Raw genomic sequence first — 16,304 nt, 5'->3', positions numbered from 1 at the left:
CATAAATGACTTAGAAGAGGGAGTAGGTGGTGTGATCAGCAAGTTTGCTGATGACACCAAGATGGCAGGGTTGGCGGGTACAGAACTGGATTGTCAGGTGATACAACAGGATATAGATAGGTTGGTGCAGTGGGCAGATAGGTGGCAGATGGCATTTAATCCTGACAAATGCGAGGTGATGCATTTTGGAAGGAATAATGCAGAGAGGAGCTATGTGATAAAAGGTAGGCCGATTAGGAGTATAGAAATACAGAGGGACCTGGGAGTGCAGGTCCACAAATCCATGAAGGTTGTGTCACAAGTGGAGAACGTTGTTAGGAAGGCTTATGGGATGTTAGCCTTTATAGGAAGGGGCTTAGAGTATAAAAGCTGCCGTCTAATGCTTCAGTTATACAGAACGTTGGTTAGACCGCATTTGGAGTACTGCGTCCAGTTCTGGTCACCTTATTACCGGAAGGACGTGGAGTCTCTGGAAAGGGTGCAGAGGAGGTTTACCAGGATGTTGCCTGGCATGGGGGGACTGGGTTACGAGGAGAGACTGAGGAGACTGGGGCTATTCTCCTTGGAAAGAAGGAGATTGAGAGGGGACATGATAGAGGTATATAAGATACTGAAGGGAATAGATAGAGTTAATAGTGAGAGACTGCTCCCTAAACTGGGTACGAACACAAGAGGTCATCACTTAAGGGTGAGGGGGGGGAGGTATAATTTGGAGGTAAGAGGAAGGTTCTTTACACAGAGAGTTGTGGGGGTCTGGAATGCGCTACCGAGTAGGGTGGTGGAGGCAGGCACGTTGGACTCGTTTAAGATGCAGTTAGATAGGCATATGAGTGAAACGGGAATGGAGGGATATGGTAGGGGCTATTAAATAGGGTTAAACCTCGGGAGACACCGGAAGGGCAGGCTGTATAACTAATATGTTTTGTCTTTATTCCACAGGTGGAGGTCCACCTCGTGTCAAGCGAGGGGCATGCACACGGCGGGTTGTGCGTGGGCTGCTCTTGGAAGTCCAGGAGTGGCCTAGTACTTCATGTCGGTGTGTGTGCTTGATCCTGGACCGATAGACGGGCTCCACAACAGCTCAGTGACTAGCACTGCTAGCTGTGCAGATACATGGATTTGGGCCTGTGTCTGCGGGAGTTTGCGCATTCTCCCTGTGGTTGCGTGGGTTTCCTCCGGGCGCTCCGGTTTCCTCCCACACCCCAAAGATGTGCTCTTAGGCTAATTGGTTTCCACCAAATTGACACTATTTCTTCCCTGAATCTGACTGAGTAGGGTCCCATTCGTAGACATGCAGGGTAGAATAGGTGTAGGGCGATGTGGCGGCGCGGGCTCGTTGGGCCGAAGGGCCTGTTTCCCGTGCTGGGTTGTTCTTTGTTCTCTTTGTTCCCAAATCCCATTTTAGATAAGGGATCCTTTCATTTCCTGATTCAAATTATTCAGTCACTTCATAAGACCATAAAGATACAAGAGCAGAATTAGGCCATTCAGCCCATCCACTATTCAATCATGGCTGATAAGTTTCTCAACCCCATTCTTCTGCCTTTTTTTCCCTGCAATCTTTGATCCCCTTACTAATTGAGAACCCCACCTATCTGTTTTAAATATACTTGATGAACTGGCCTCCTTTTGTGGCAATGAATTCCATAGATTCACCACCTTCCACCTGAAGACATTCCTCCTCATCTCGGTTCTAAAGGATCATCCCTTTGCTCTGAGCCTGTTTCCCTGGATTCTAGTCTCTCCCACTAATGGAATCATCTTCTTCACGTCCACACTGTCCAGGCCTTTCAGTATTCTCTAACTTTCAATGAGATCCCCTTTATCCTTATAAACTTCATTGAGCACAGACCCAGAGTCCTCAAACGCTCCTCATACATCAAGCCTTTCAATCCTAGGATCATTCTCCTCAGAGTCCAATCCAAGGCCAGCACATCCTTCTTTACATATGGGGCTCAACATTTCAAATGTGGTCTGACATCTCAAGCCTCAGGCAGAAAGGATGCCAAGTGCTAATCTCATGGCTCCGGCAGAACGCTGCTGCAAATGCTCATTTTGTGCATCGTTTAAAAAGTAGGTTTGCTCTCTGATAGTTACAGACCAGAAGAAGAATGATTGGGTCACTAAAAACAACTATGTGTGTCATTTTCTTACAACACTTTCGTTTATCATGGGTGGAAAATATGGTTGTTGATGGGGGATCAGAGATGGAAAATGGTGAAACTTCCAGGAACACATCTGGCCAGACTTGCCAACCTTCTTAAATGTTCATCACACTAAAGCCCAGTGGATTTCGATTTCCACTTGGTAGGTGGGTCAAGATCTTTACATTTTTACTCCGTTCCTAATGTTACGCAGCCAATGCTCAGAGTGGATCGGGCAAGCCTGAATCCAGCTCCTGGCTTGCTCCAAAAGCCAAACTCAAATTGAATCCAATCATGGTCCCCCATAAACAAGATCTAAGCTGACAAGATAAGGCACGTTGCCACCTTGAACTTGATCTGAGCCAAAAGGTGGGCGGCCCAGGATTACTGAGGGCGAGGAATTGTTCTGAGGCTCTGTATGCATGAGAGAGAGAGAAAAAGAGAGAGAGAAAAAGAGAGAGAGAAAAAGAGAGAGAGAAAAAGAGAGAGAGAAAAAGAGAGAGAGAAAAAGAGAGAGAGAAAAAGAGAGAGAGAAAAAAGAGAGAGAGAAAAAGAGAGAGAGAAAAAGAGAGAGAGAAAAAGAGAGAGAGAAAAAGAGAGAGAGAGAGATAACATGCTCACTTGTTACGCAACATTATGCGCTTGACAGTAACTCCTTGTTCTTCAGGAACAAAGGCAACAGCCAAACATGTCACAAGGTGTACGGCGGGTGGGGACATCAAAACAGGATGAGAAAAAACTCAAAGCTGCCAAGTACTTGAAGAGTCAACAATGGCTCAGTTATCCAAGTGATGCAGAAAGTGTTTAATTGACGGAAAACCTCCTCAATCCTTAGGGTTACAGAAATCCCCTTCGAATTACTACCTTCCTTGAAATCTTCCAGAGCCTGCTCTCGGTCATACTGCTCCCGATCACCATGAAGAGACTGGACCGGGATCCCATGCAGGCTGAAGTCACTTGACAAATCATCAGCTCTACAACCAAATGATATGCAGTCAGTCACCAGGTAAAAAAACTTACAAAAAAAAGGATGCTACCACTTTGACCAGTGCCCCCAGCCCCCTCCTGAATGAAACCTCCAAAGATGCATGAGGGGACTGTCAGAGACTGAGTAGTACTCACTGCAGTGATTTACTGCTTTAAGCAGGGTGGTGCGATCTCCCTCATCAGGTTTCACTTATTAAAACACATTTTAAACACGTTTATACTTGCTTGCCCTACTGGTTCTACATATTTATCCAAATCACAATTTAGTAGGACATTCCTAGAATCCATACAGTGCAGGAGGCCATTTGGCCCATCCAGCCTGCACTGAAAGCAATCCCACCCAGGCCCTATCCCCACGTATTTACCATGCTAATCTCCCTGACACTAATGAACAATTTAGAATGGTCAATCCATCAACCCCACACATCTTTGGAATGTGGGAAGAAACTGGAGCACCCGGAGGAACTCCACGCGGACACAGCGGGGGGGGATAATGCGCCAACTACGCAGTCACCCAAGGCTGGAATTGAACCTGGATCCCTGGCGTTGTGAGGCAGCAGTGCTAACCACTGAGCCGCCCATGAATAAATGTTTCCAAAAATCATTTTGGCAGAGTGTGCAGAAGATTGAAGCAAGTGCCTCTGTGATATTTGAAATTAAAAAAAAAATCAGGAAGGAAGGAGTTCTGAGCTGTGGATTTCCGCTGATTCAGACTTAATGACACATCATTCTGACTGCTGCTTACAAAACCACAAAGCAGCTTATGTCCTTCAGGGTTCTGACAAACCTGATGCAGAGATTTCTCGTAAAGGAGGCAAGCTCACAAAAATATTTTCTCATTCGAACATCACAAATTCGGTAATTTGACCATGTGGGTTTTGATTAAGCAGAAATGAAACACTTCGGACAATTTCTTCCAGTAACTTCAATGAAACTTGACCATGTCAGACAACCTGCTCTCCAATAATTGCCACTCATACATTTCCTCTAAATCATACAATCCCGGCAGTGCAGAAAGGGGCCATGAGCATTTTCCTGCTCAGCCAATTGCAAGGATTTAATATACATTGGTTGATGGGTTGAAGAGCCTTTTTCCCTTTCCATCCCTGTCTCAGTGTTTTATACACAGGACTCCCAGTGAAAGACTGGCTTACGTGGACCCTTTCCCAATCAGAATCTAAAAACCCACGTTACAATGGCACAAGTAAAACTTTCCTACACAATGCCATCTCTGGACCAGAAAGGCAGCAAATTATAAATGGGGTAAGGAATCAGGAAGCTTTCTGTGGGCAGAGTTTACTTTGAGAGTCACCTGATGAAGGAGCAGTGCTCTGAAAGCTTGTGATACCAAGTAAACCTGTTGGGCTTTAACCTGGTGTTGAGAGACTTCTTACTGCACCCACCCAAGTCCAAAGCTGGCACCTCCACATGTTGATGTTAATCGACAGCGAAAGGCAACACGGTTAGTGAGAAGTTTATGTGGAAGATAAGCAGTGATACAGACAGGTTGGGTGTAGGGGTATAGACCTGATATGGAGCAGCAATAAGATCTAGAAGCAGAATTAGGTCATTTAGCCCATGGAGTCTGCTCTGCCATTCAATCATGGCTGGTATGATTCTCATCCCCATTCTCCTGCCTTTTCCCCATAACCCTTGATCCCCTTATTGATCAAAAAGCTAACAATCTCTGTCTTAAATACACCTGGCCTCCACAGCCCTCTGTGGCACAGATTCACCAGCCGTTGGCTAAAGAAATTCCTCCTCATCTTGGTTCTAAAAGAGCGTCCCTTCACTCTGAGGTTGTGCTCTCTGGTTCTTGTCTCTCCCATTTGTGGAAACATCCTCCCCAAGTCTACTCTATCCACACCTTTCAATATTCTGTAAGTTTCAATTAAATCTCCCACCTCATCCTTCTAAACTCCATTGAGTATAGACCCAGACTTCTCAACCACTCCTCATGCGACAAACCCTTCATTCCAGGGATCATTCTTGTGAACCTCCTCTGGACCCCCTCCAAGTTCAGCACATCCTTCCTTAGGTATGGGGCCCAAAACTGCTCAGAGTGTTCCAAATGGAGTTTAACCAGAACCTTATACAGCCCAAGCCATACAATGAAATATTCTTCCTCTGTGCTCGGGGCATTTTTGGACAAAAAGATAAGTCTGTGACTCATAATGAACTACAACACAATCAGTATCAAATATCGCTTACATTTGAAAGTATTCTCCTTTAGGCTGCATCTTTATCATTGGAAAATCCTCTATAGTCAATGTCTAAATCAGGTGACCAGAAATACAACTGCTGATTGTAACAGAGTCATAAAGCACAGCATGAGGCCACCATTCGGACACTTGTCCCTGGCTTTTTAGTAGAAGTACAACTTTTAATTCCCCGTAAGAAAGACACTTTTGAATTATATCTGGTGTAATTTAAACAAAAAAACCTCTTGTTATTTGTTCTGGGGTAGTAGCCATTACCGTGAGATGTCCTCCCCCAGTATGAAATACACCCGATGCCATGACTGTATCTAGCTGTGACTATAGTACATGAAATCCAAGACCCTCTGACACTGTCTCACCAGCAATAGTACTGGTACTAAGTCAATAATAAAGGGAAGGAAACCTGATATTAGCCACTGTACAAAGAATATAAAAATATGAAAAACCGGATAATTCATTGAGGACATGGAACAGTACAGCACAGAAACAGGCCCTTTGGCCCACAATGTTGTGCCGAACATGATCCCAAATTAAACTAATCCCTTCTGCCTGCCCTTGGTCCACATTCCTCTATTCCTTACACGTTCATGTGCTTATCTAAAGGCCCCTTTAATGCCCGTCATATCTGCCTGCACCACCCACGCCTGGCAGCACGTTCCAAATATTTTCCACTCTGTATAAAAACTTAACCCTTACATCTTCTTTGAACTTTGCCCCTCTCACTTTAACTGCATCTTCCCTAGTATTAGAAATTTCAACTCTTGGGGAAAAAAAAATTCTGTCAACCCTATCTATGCCTCTCGTAATTTTAATAGACTTCTATCAGGTCTCCCCTCAGCCTCTGCCGCTTCAGTGAAAACAACCCTAATTTGTTCAGCCTCTCCTTATAGCTCATATCCTCTAATCCAGGCAACATCCTGGTAAACCCTTTCTGCACCCTCTCCAAAGCCTCCATACGTCCTTTCTGCAAAGTGGTGACCAGAATTGAATGCAATAAGTGCAGCCTAACCAAAGTTTTATAAAGCTGCAACATGACATCCAGACTCTCCTACCTAATGCCCCGACCAATAAAGGCAAGCGTGCCATATGCCTTTCTCGAGTACCCTATCTACTTGTGTAGCCACTTTCAGGGAGCTATGGACACAAACCCCAAGATCCCTCTGTATATCAAAGCTGTTTGGGATCCTGCCATCAACTGGATTCTTACCCTTAACATTTGATCTCCCAAAGTACAGCACCTCACATTAAAATCTATCTGCTGTTCCTCTGCCTATATCTGCAACTGATCTATATTCCCACGTAGCCTCTGACAACCTTTGACACTATCCTTTCTTCCCAGCCTCACTGCAGTGAGGTGAATTTTCCCTGTTATTCTGGCCATTATTTATTCCTCAACCAAGCTGACTAAAACAAGCCTGATCATTATCACATAGCGCTGTGGAATCTTATTTGCAAATTAGCTGTTGCGTTTCCTGCTGTACAATAGGGTGCACACTTCAGAAGTACTTCATGGACTGTGAAGGGCTTTTGGAAATCCTGAGGTCATGAAAGGTGTAAAAATCACTGCCACATCCAGAGCTGGACTGTTGCACAACAGATTGTGATCCTGCTCCCTGCAGGGGCATTAAATACCCTGATGAAATATAAATGTATCAAGGCAGTCTGAGTCAGTGCAACCAGCCCCCAGAACCTCCAGAATTCTAACATTTCAGATTTTCAGTATAACAAAGAGGAGAATTGAGGAAAAGCGGATGGTTAGTCCCACTCTGCTAACACTGAACGTACGTAAGCTTTCTTCCCACAAAGATGATGACTTTGTCTTTGGGGTTCATGGATTCAATGAAGTGCAGTGTATAGCTTCTTTTGTCTTCTTCAGGGATAACCAGGACACTCTGTTCCACTGTCTCCACAGCCTAAGAGAAACAAGATTATTTATCTTCTTAGCACTCTTCGACTTTTACCTGTGTATAACATCGAATCAACAGTCCAGGAGGCATGTTTTGGCCTATCGAGCCTGTGCCAACAACAATCCCACTCTATCCCCGTAACCCCCTCATATTTACCCTACTAGTCTCCCTGATACCAAGGGGCAATTTATCATGACCAATCAACCTAACCTGCACAACATTGGACTGTGGAAGAAAAGCACAGCACACCTGGGCAAAACCCTACGCAAATATGGGAGAACATGCAGACACCACACAGACAGTGATTCAAAGCTGGAATTGAACCCGGTTTCCCTGCCGCTGTGAGGTAGCAGCGCTAACCGTTGTGCCACCATGCTGCCCGTGCACATGTTCACTGCGATGATTTAATTATAATACACACGTATTATCTTTGGCACCATAAGATAGATCCAGTCAAGCTGCTTTCCCAACATGAAGGGAGCACTGAAACCAAAAGAGAAACTGCTGGAAAATCTCTGCAGATCTGGCAGCATCTGTAAGAAGAGAGAAAAGAGCTGATGTTGAATCCAGATGACCCTATGTCAAAGCTAAAAGACATAGAAAGTGGGGGATATTTCTATGCTCCCAATACTTCCCACTTTCTATAGCTTTTAGCTTTGACAAAGGGTCATCTGGACTCGAAACGTCAGCTCTTTTCTCTCCTTACAGACACTGCCAGACTTGCTGAGATTTTCCAGCATTTTCTCCTTTGGTTTCAGATTCCAGCATCCGCAGTAATCTGTTTTTATGAAGAGAATATTAGTCGAAGGGCTGGCACCATCTCTCATGGCAATCCTTTCACCATGTCTCCCACCAGGATAGTAGAATTTAGACTTTTAATTATATATCAATTCCTTGCTTAGTCAATTTATCTCATGGGTTTCCACTGCACATCAGAAACGGACTTCCAGGCTGAATCAGATGTATGAATACACACACCTAATCCAGGAACACCCCCCTCAGCAACCCCAAACCTACCACATCCATTGATTTTTCAAGGACCAGAAGTTCAGATTTCCACTGGAATTGTATGCAGAAATGCTTCACACTTCAAGAGCCAGGCTCCAATTTTAAGATTACGTCCCTTTATCCAGGACTCCTCCCTCAGAGTCCTGATAGGGCAAGAGACACCATGCAGCCTATTGAGTCTGCATCAACTCTCTGATAGAATATCTTATCCAAGTCCTCTCCCCATACCCTAGCCCTGCGACCCCACACATTTACCACAGCTAATTCCATCTGAGCTACATATTTTGGGGTACTAAGGGGCAATTTAGCATGGCCAATCCAACCAATCTGCACATTTTTTGCACTCGATCCTGTTTCTGAAGCTGGTTATAACACTCAGCCTGTGCTGATGGCTGAAATTGTTTGGCAAAGGGTCTGTACTGCCCACACAATGGATTTCATGCTAACTGCGAGTTATTAGTTGCCAGTTTTCAAATCCAGCCACCAGACTAGTTCTTTAAACCATTTTTAATCTCTGGGAATGTCAGCTACAATGGTTAGTGCAGCTTTGTGTACTACACTTGGAATACTGCATACAATTCTGGTCACTCTATTAGAGAGAGGATATTAAGCTAGAAAAAGAGTGCAGAAAAGATTTACTGAAGTACTACTGGGGCTTGATAGTTTGAATTATAAGGAGAGGCTGGATAGACTGGGGTTCTTTTCCTCTGGAGCATAGGAAACTTAGGGGTGATCTTATAGGGGTCTATAAGATAATGAGGAGTATAAATCTGCTAGATAGTCAACATCTTTTCACAAAGATAGAAGAGTCGAAAGCGAGAGGACATAGGTTTAAGGTGAGAGTGGAGAGATACCAAAGTGCCCAGAGGGGCAATTTTTTCACACAGAGGGTGGTGAGTGGAACAAGCTGCCAGAAGTAGTAGTAAAGGCTGGTACAATTTTATCTTTTAAGAAGCATTTAGACAGTTACATGGGTTAGATGGGTATAGAGGGATATGGGGCAATTGGATTACCTTAGTGGTTACAAAAAAAAGTGTGACATGGACAAGTTGGGCTGAAGAACCTGTTTCCGTGTTGTAACCTCTGTGACTCAGTGTTCGATTTAACCTGCAATAACCTTCTTTATCAAACTAAAATCATCAAGGCTCTCCACTGATCCGCAGAGCTTACTTTTACTGTGTGGTGACACAATGTAAATCATGGTAACCTTCTGAAAGTTTCACAGATCGCAAACAAAACCAAAATACTTATTTTGCTGCACTCACTGCCAGATCCAGAGTTCCGACATAAACCATCATCGGATTCTTCAGATAGGATTTTGCCAATCTCCGAACACCATCAGGCCACGTTGCACTGCAGAAGGAGGAGAAGGGTTAACAGAAAATAGTGGTAATCAAAACTTTGCCAGTACACAAAGCTAAGTGCTGCAAAGATGGGGACATGTGGTTGATTCCAGCACAACATAGCAACATATCTATGTATATAGTGCTCAAGCGTTCTCTGTCTTCAACCCACCCAGCTTCAGTATTTCCATCAAAGCTTTGAATTGATGCTGGTTATCATAAAATCATGATGTGGAGATGCTGGCGTTGGACTGGGGAAAACACAGTAAGAAGTCCTCACAACACCAGGTTTCTCCGAAAGCTAGTGGCGTTTGCTACTAAATAAACCTGCTGGACATTAACCTGGTGTTGAGACTTCTTACTGTATCATAGAATCATATAACATTGAAGAGGTCCTTTGGCCTATCATGTCCGCACCGACACATTAGAAACACCTGAACTCCCACCTAATCCCATCTGCCAGCACTTGACCCATAGGCCTGAACCTTATGATGTGCCAAGTGCTCGTCCAGATATTTTTTAAAAGAGAGGCAACTCCCCTCTACCACTCTCCCAGGCAGCGTATTCCAGACCATCGCCTCCCTCCGAGTAAATTAACTCTAGGTGTGGAACCACACCCTAACATCTTTGGACTGCCGGAGGAAAGTGGAGCACCTGGAGGAAACCCATGCAGACATGGAAAGAACATGCAAATTCCACATAGACAGTGACCCAAGCTGAGATGCTAGCCACTGTGCCAACCTACCACCTAGTTGTATAGAAGTTTGATGACGCCACAGCTAGAGTTCAGTGTGCAGTAAAAGGATTTTTCCTCACATCCCCCCCAAAACTTCTCACCTTGAACCTATGTTCCCTTGTGACTGACCCTTCAACTAAGGGAACCAGCTGCTCCTTATCCACTCTGTTCATTTCTCTCATAATCTTGTACACTCAACAGGGTCACACCTCAGTCTTCTCTGCTCTAACTAAAACAATGCAACTCTATCCAATCTCTCTTTGTAACTTAAATACACCATCCTAGGCAGCATCCTGGTGAATCTCCTCTACAATCCCTCCAGAGCAATCATATTCTTCCAATAATGTGGCAACCAGAACTGCACACTGAACTCTAGCTGTGGCGTCATCAAACTTCTATACAACTAGGTGGTAGGTTGGCACAGTGGCTAGCATCCCAGCTTGGGTCACTGTCTATGTGGAATTTGCATGTTCTTTCCACGTCTGCATGGGTTTCCTCCGGCAGTCCAAAGATGTGCAGATTAGGTGGATTGGCCATGCTAAATTGCCCCTTAGTGTCAGGGGGACCAGCTAGGGTAAATTCATAGGTGGGATTGTGGTTGGTGCAGGTTCGATGGGCTGAACGGCCTCCTTCTGCACTGTACAGATTCTATGATTCTATAACTCCAACATGACTTCCCTCGGTCGTTCCAAATATGATGCTCGATGTTAGGGTATGGTTCCACACCTAGAGTTAATTTATGGCATGTGGGTGCCACTGGTTAGGCCTGCATTTATTTACTACCCCGTCTGATATCGCTGCCTAATGAGTGAGCTACACAAGCAGAAAGGAGGGATCAGGGACAGCCTAATCCTAGAAATGTTGATAACCAGTGAAGGGAATCAAACTAGACCTCCTCCCCCAATTCCCAGCCAGGGAAATGGGCAATAGTACCACAGTGGCCAGTGAGGAGGCCTTGATCAATTAGGAAGATCAATTAACTGGAAATTTTGACGGATTACCACTAGGGTGCTGAGGAAGCCAGTTTATCCTTTTCTACCTGGTCATAATGGTCTGTCTGTCAGGTCGTATGTCCAAAAGAATCTTCATAATCTGTGGTTCAAATCCCATATCCAACATTCGATCTGCTTCATCCAGCACCTGTTAGAGAGAAATAGACAAAGATTATTCAACACAAGTCATTCTCTACTCAAATGACTCAAGTAGAAATAACTTATTTCTTTGTCAAACAGGCATTCAAACAACAAGGAGCTCCCTGTGAGATACAATTAGGCTGAATCTATCCAGCATGTGGCATCCAGTGTTGAATGCAGCATGATGAGGACTCTATAGAGCACTGGAACAATGTGACTTCTTCCCTAACAGCACAGAGGGTGTACCTACACTTCAGGCACTGCAGTGGTCCAAGGAGACACTTCATCACTCTTCGAGGGAGCAACAGGGAGGCAATAAATGCTAACCTAGCCAAATGATACCCATGTCCCACAAATGAATTATACAGGAAAGAGTGGCAATGCCCTTTTCAAGGGGCCCAGCTATTAACGCCCAAAGATCATAGGGTACCATTATAACAAAACTGTGTTCAGAGAGAACATAGGGACATGGGAGTTAAGCAATTCAGTCCTTTGCGCCTGCTCCGCCATTCAATCAAATCATGGCTGATTGCTCCCTGGTCTCAAATCCACCTATCTTTCTTTGTATCACCTTATCCGTTTTTATTAGAAATATATCTATTTCTTTCTTGAAACCAATCAATGATTCAGGCTCCACCGTGTTATGGGGCAGCGAGTTCCACAAATTCATCTCCCTCTTGGAGAAGCAGTTCCTTTCACCTCAGTTTTAAATCTACTGCCTCTCAACCTATACCTGTGACTTCTTGTTCTAGATTGCCCCACAAGGGAAAACAGTTGGTCTACATTTACTTTATCAATCCCTTTTAAAATTTTATATACCTCCATCAGATCCCCTCTCATCCTTCTAAATTCCGGTGAGTATTAGCCCAAACTGTTTAATCTCTCAACGTTCAACCCCTTCATCCCTGGAATCAAACTGGTAAATGTCCTCTGAACTGCCTCCAATGTCACTACATCCTTCTTCAAATAAGGAGACCAAAACTGACACAATACTTCAGCTGTGGTCTCACCAACACCCTGTACAGTTGCAACACTTCTCTACTTTTATACTCCAGTCTCTTTGCAATAAATGCCAGTGTTTTTGCAAGAAAGTGTAAATCATTACAAATCTCAAAACTCAATATCTGACCTGCAGTGGTGCCCAAGGTGAAATATAGCAATGCAATCACTGAACATTTGAACACGATTACTGGCAAGGATAGTTAGCATACCACATTCACAGAATAGGGAACTCGAAAACACTTCCTGCCAACTTTCTACATTCCAGTCTCCACATTTCTAATGGAAAGTGTCCAAACACACTTGTCCTGCTATAATTAAACTTCCCTGCCAGTGGTGACAGGATGTGTACCAACAGCATTACACTTGCAGTGCAGTATCTACAATAAAAGCGCATACAGAAATTTATTTTGTTAATAGTGTTAGGACAACAAAGGCAACTTTTAAGTGATCAATATTTGTATTGGTAAACATTAGAAATAAGGTTTAATTTTAGGTGGGCTTAATATTTCTATACCTGGAAGGGTAAAACTTTTAGATTTATGCTGTACAAAGATATTTGTATGTGTGAGGGTTGGTTTTAATTGTGCTTAAAGAGGGTTATGGTATGATGAGTAAATAGAACTAGTAGTGGCTTAGCAACTGTGGGCCTTTTAAGGTAGAATTGTTTTTGTCCTTAGTTTTCACTGCCCTCTGAAATGGAGGGTGGTTAAGTACGGGCAATAATTACTGGGTCAGCCAGCAATACTGCATCACACAAAATTAACTGAATTTCACTGGTTTCCTTTGTGGCAGCCACGTTCACCCAGATGGGTGGGAAGTGGTCCATCAATCACATTCCTGACATGTACCTTGTAGATAGTGGAAAGGCTTTTGGAAGGCAAGAGGTAAGTTTCTCACCTAGCTTCTGACCTGCTCTTGTAGCTTCAGTACTGATATGGCTGGTGTAGTTAAATTTCTGGCCAATGGTGGCCCCCCCAGGAGGTTGAAGGGGAATTCAGCAGTGGTGTTGTGTGTCTGAGAGAGGTGCCTCTCACAGATAGTCATTGCCTGACACATCATCAGCTGCTGAAGATAGTTGGCCTTAGGACACTACTCCGAGGAACTCCAGCAGCAATATCCAGGGGAGATTGACTAGTCAACATGTATTGAATAGTCCACATGTATTGAATAGTCCATTGCCCTTGAGCTGAAAGGAGAAGGTATTCTACTTTGACCGCTACCAGTCTGTGCCCCCAGTGCCCATTCTCTCTGGAAGAGAGAGTTACCATCCAGACTGATGTGAAGACCACCCTCTTTGTCAAAGTTGCCTGGCACGTACATTGTACCTCAGTATAACTGCCTTTGGGAAACTGAAAACTGCTGAAACTCGGATGAGAGGTTGGAATAAAATGCCACCTGCTGGGGAAATAATGCCAGAAATCTCACTCACCTTTGGTGAATGAATCCATTGTCATCACCTCCCACATTTTAATACTGTTAGATACATCCCGACTAAAATCCTATTAAGGGCTGGCTAACATAAACAGTAATGTGATTCACGAACGTGATGTCCAGTGTTAATAACTGAGATACTGACAAGCTTGGACTGAAACCCCCATTATCTGCTGGCTGGCAGAGTCCCTCCCATATGAAATGAATTTAGCCGGTCTTAACACAGTCACTGAGCACCCAGGGAACTGTCTGAGGGAGCGAAGCATTGTCGGATGGATGGTCAAAGGGACGGTCTGAGGGAGCACCATGTTGGAGGTACTGTTTCTCAGATGAGATGTACACGATCCCAAGGTGTACTACACAGAGTAGGGGATTTGAAGGGAGCTAAATGAAAGCCAGTTCATTCCTCTCTGTAACTTTTCATTCTGGTAAAGAACAAGTCGCACAGTATGACTGCAATATCCAGCTTCACCTCTTTTCAAACTGCAAATCTGGGATGATTTTGACAGTGAGAACAAATTACACTTTGTAAAATCATACAGCGCAGAAGAGGCCTTTCGAGTCCACAGCGACAGATTAGAAACACCTGACCTCACACCTAATCCCATTTACCAGCACTTGGCCCACAGCCCTGAATGTTATGATGTGCTCATCCAGATACTTTTTAAAGGATGTGAGGCATCCCGCCTCCACCACCCTCCCAGGCAGTACATTCCAGATCGTCACCACCCTCTGGGTAAAAACATTTTTCCTCACATCCCTCTGAACCTCCTGCCCCTCACCTTGAACCTATGTCCTTTTGTGGCTGACCCTATAACTAAGGAGAGCAGCTGCTCCTTATCCAGCCTGTCCATAATCTTATACACCTCGATCAGGTCGCCCTCAGGCTTCTCTGCTCCAATCAAACCAAACTTCTCCAGCCTCTCTTCATAATTTAAATGTTCCATTCCAGGCAACATCCTGGTGAATCTCCTCTGCACCCCCTCCAGTACAATCACATCCTTTCGATAATGTGACGACCAGAATAGCACAGTTTTCTGGCAAACACAGAGCAAGATTCCACCAGAGACAATGAAAGCAGTGGTCAGTGATTCAGTGCTGCCCCTACGAAAGCATGGCGCTCCCTGGGCACTGCCCCAGGTAAAAGGTCCTGTTGTGCTAAAGGGAGACTGTTTACAGCCAGATAATGCTGATCAATTTAATTTTTTCCCATCTTTAGAAAGCGGGAGCAATTAGCCACTGTAACACTGTCATCAAAACTGTAACACTGGAACAAACCATCAAGAATAAAGCTTTGCTCTGGGAAAACATTGATCCCACTGCCTAATACACTCTGCAACTCGCTAATACATGGGGAGAGGCCAGAACTGCTACTCTCCACACACAGCTTAGATCAGAAGATTATTTTAACTCTTCCCCACTGCAAATTTATTTAAAGAAAGGCACACAGGGCAAGATTCTGATAAAAGGAGGTCGTGGAAACCATTCAAAACCCATTGTTAATGTTCTGGTGCTCAGAAAATACTTAAAGTAAGAAGGCATTGGCTGGTTGAAAGAACAGAAGTGCAGGCATGTTTGATACACCACAGGTATACTTAAATATTTAACATATTATTCAGGGGATGAAAATAATGAGATTGAAGTTAACTGGGCCAAAACTGCTTCAGCCAAAGAGGAAAACAATGATTTTCAGAGTATTAACAATAAAATCAGCACCTCGAAGAGGAGGGGGGAAGTGGGATGTCATTCTAACTCCAAGAGGTGGGTTGGAGTGGAGTAAGATGTAAACCAAAATAAAAATCTAAAACTCTGCAGGTTTAACAGACACAGGTCTGATGCTGGAGTTGGGGGGGTGGGGGGCGGGCGTGAATTTTGGTCAGACAACCAAGCCACCCCTGTGGTGGGATGGGGTGTGTTTAAATATTACAACAAGGCCGCAGAGCTCACGTTTAGTCAGATTTCACACTGGCCAGCTGCAATTTCCAAAATGGAGGAGGTGCAATGACTTCAGTCAGGCCATTGAGGTTGGCCTATTACAGTGTGAACTAAAAGTTAAAACTTATTTATTAGTCACAAGTAGGCTTACATTAACACTGCAATGAAGTTACCATACTCTAGCGCCTGTTTGGGTACACTGAGAGAGAATTTAGCATGGCCAATGCACCTAACCCAGCACGTCATTCAGACTGTGGGAAGAAACCAGAGCACCCGGAGGACCCCCACGCAGACACGGGAGAACGTGCAAACTCCACACAGGCAGTGACAATCCGGGAATCGAACCCGGGTGCCTGGCCCTGTGAGACAGCATTGCTAACCACTGTGCCACCCCACTTAACTCCCTACTTAAGGAGTCAATTGATGGGCTAATTAGGGAGTCTTTTTTGGGAGTGTCAG

At 44.4% G+C, this 16,304-nt stretch overlaps 1 protein-coding gene across 1 annotated transcript in view; it reads right to left on the bottom strand.

The window, feature by feature from the left end:
- Positions 1-16,304, bottom strand: part of ddx43 (DEAD (Asp-Glu-Ala-Asp) box polypeptide 43) — a 57,735-nt gene that overhangs the window by 9,479 nt on the left and 31,952 nt on the right. The window contains exons 10-13 of the mRNA XM_080191849.1: positions 11,384-11,484; positions 9,531-9,618; positions 7,136-7,263; positions 3,009-3,118 (exon numbers count right to left, since the gene is read on the bottom strand). Coding sequence (XP_080047975.1) covers positions 3,009-3,118; positions 7,136-7,263; positions 9,531-9,618; positions 11,384-11,484 — 427 coding nt within the window. The remainder of the gene's footprint in view (positions 1-3,008; positions 3,119-7,135; positions 7,264-9,530; positions 9,619-11,383; positions 11,485-16,304) is intronic.

The sequence above is a fragment of the Carcharhinus amblyrhynchos genome, chromosome 7, assembly GCF_965287045.1.
Source record: "Carcharhinus amblyrhynchos chromosome 7, sCarAmb.v2.hapA, whole genome shotgun sequence".
NCBI classification, from domain to species: domain Eukaryota; kingdom Metazoa; phylum Chordata; class Chondrichthyes; order Carcharhiniformes; family Carcharhinidae; genus Carcharhinus; species Carcharhinus amblyrhynchos.
This window is presented reverse-complemented; position numbering and strand designations above follow the sequence as displayed.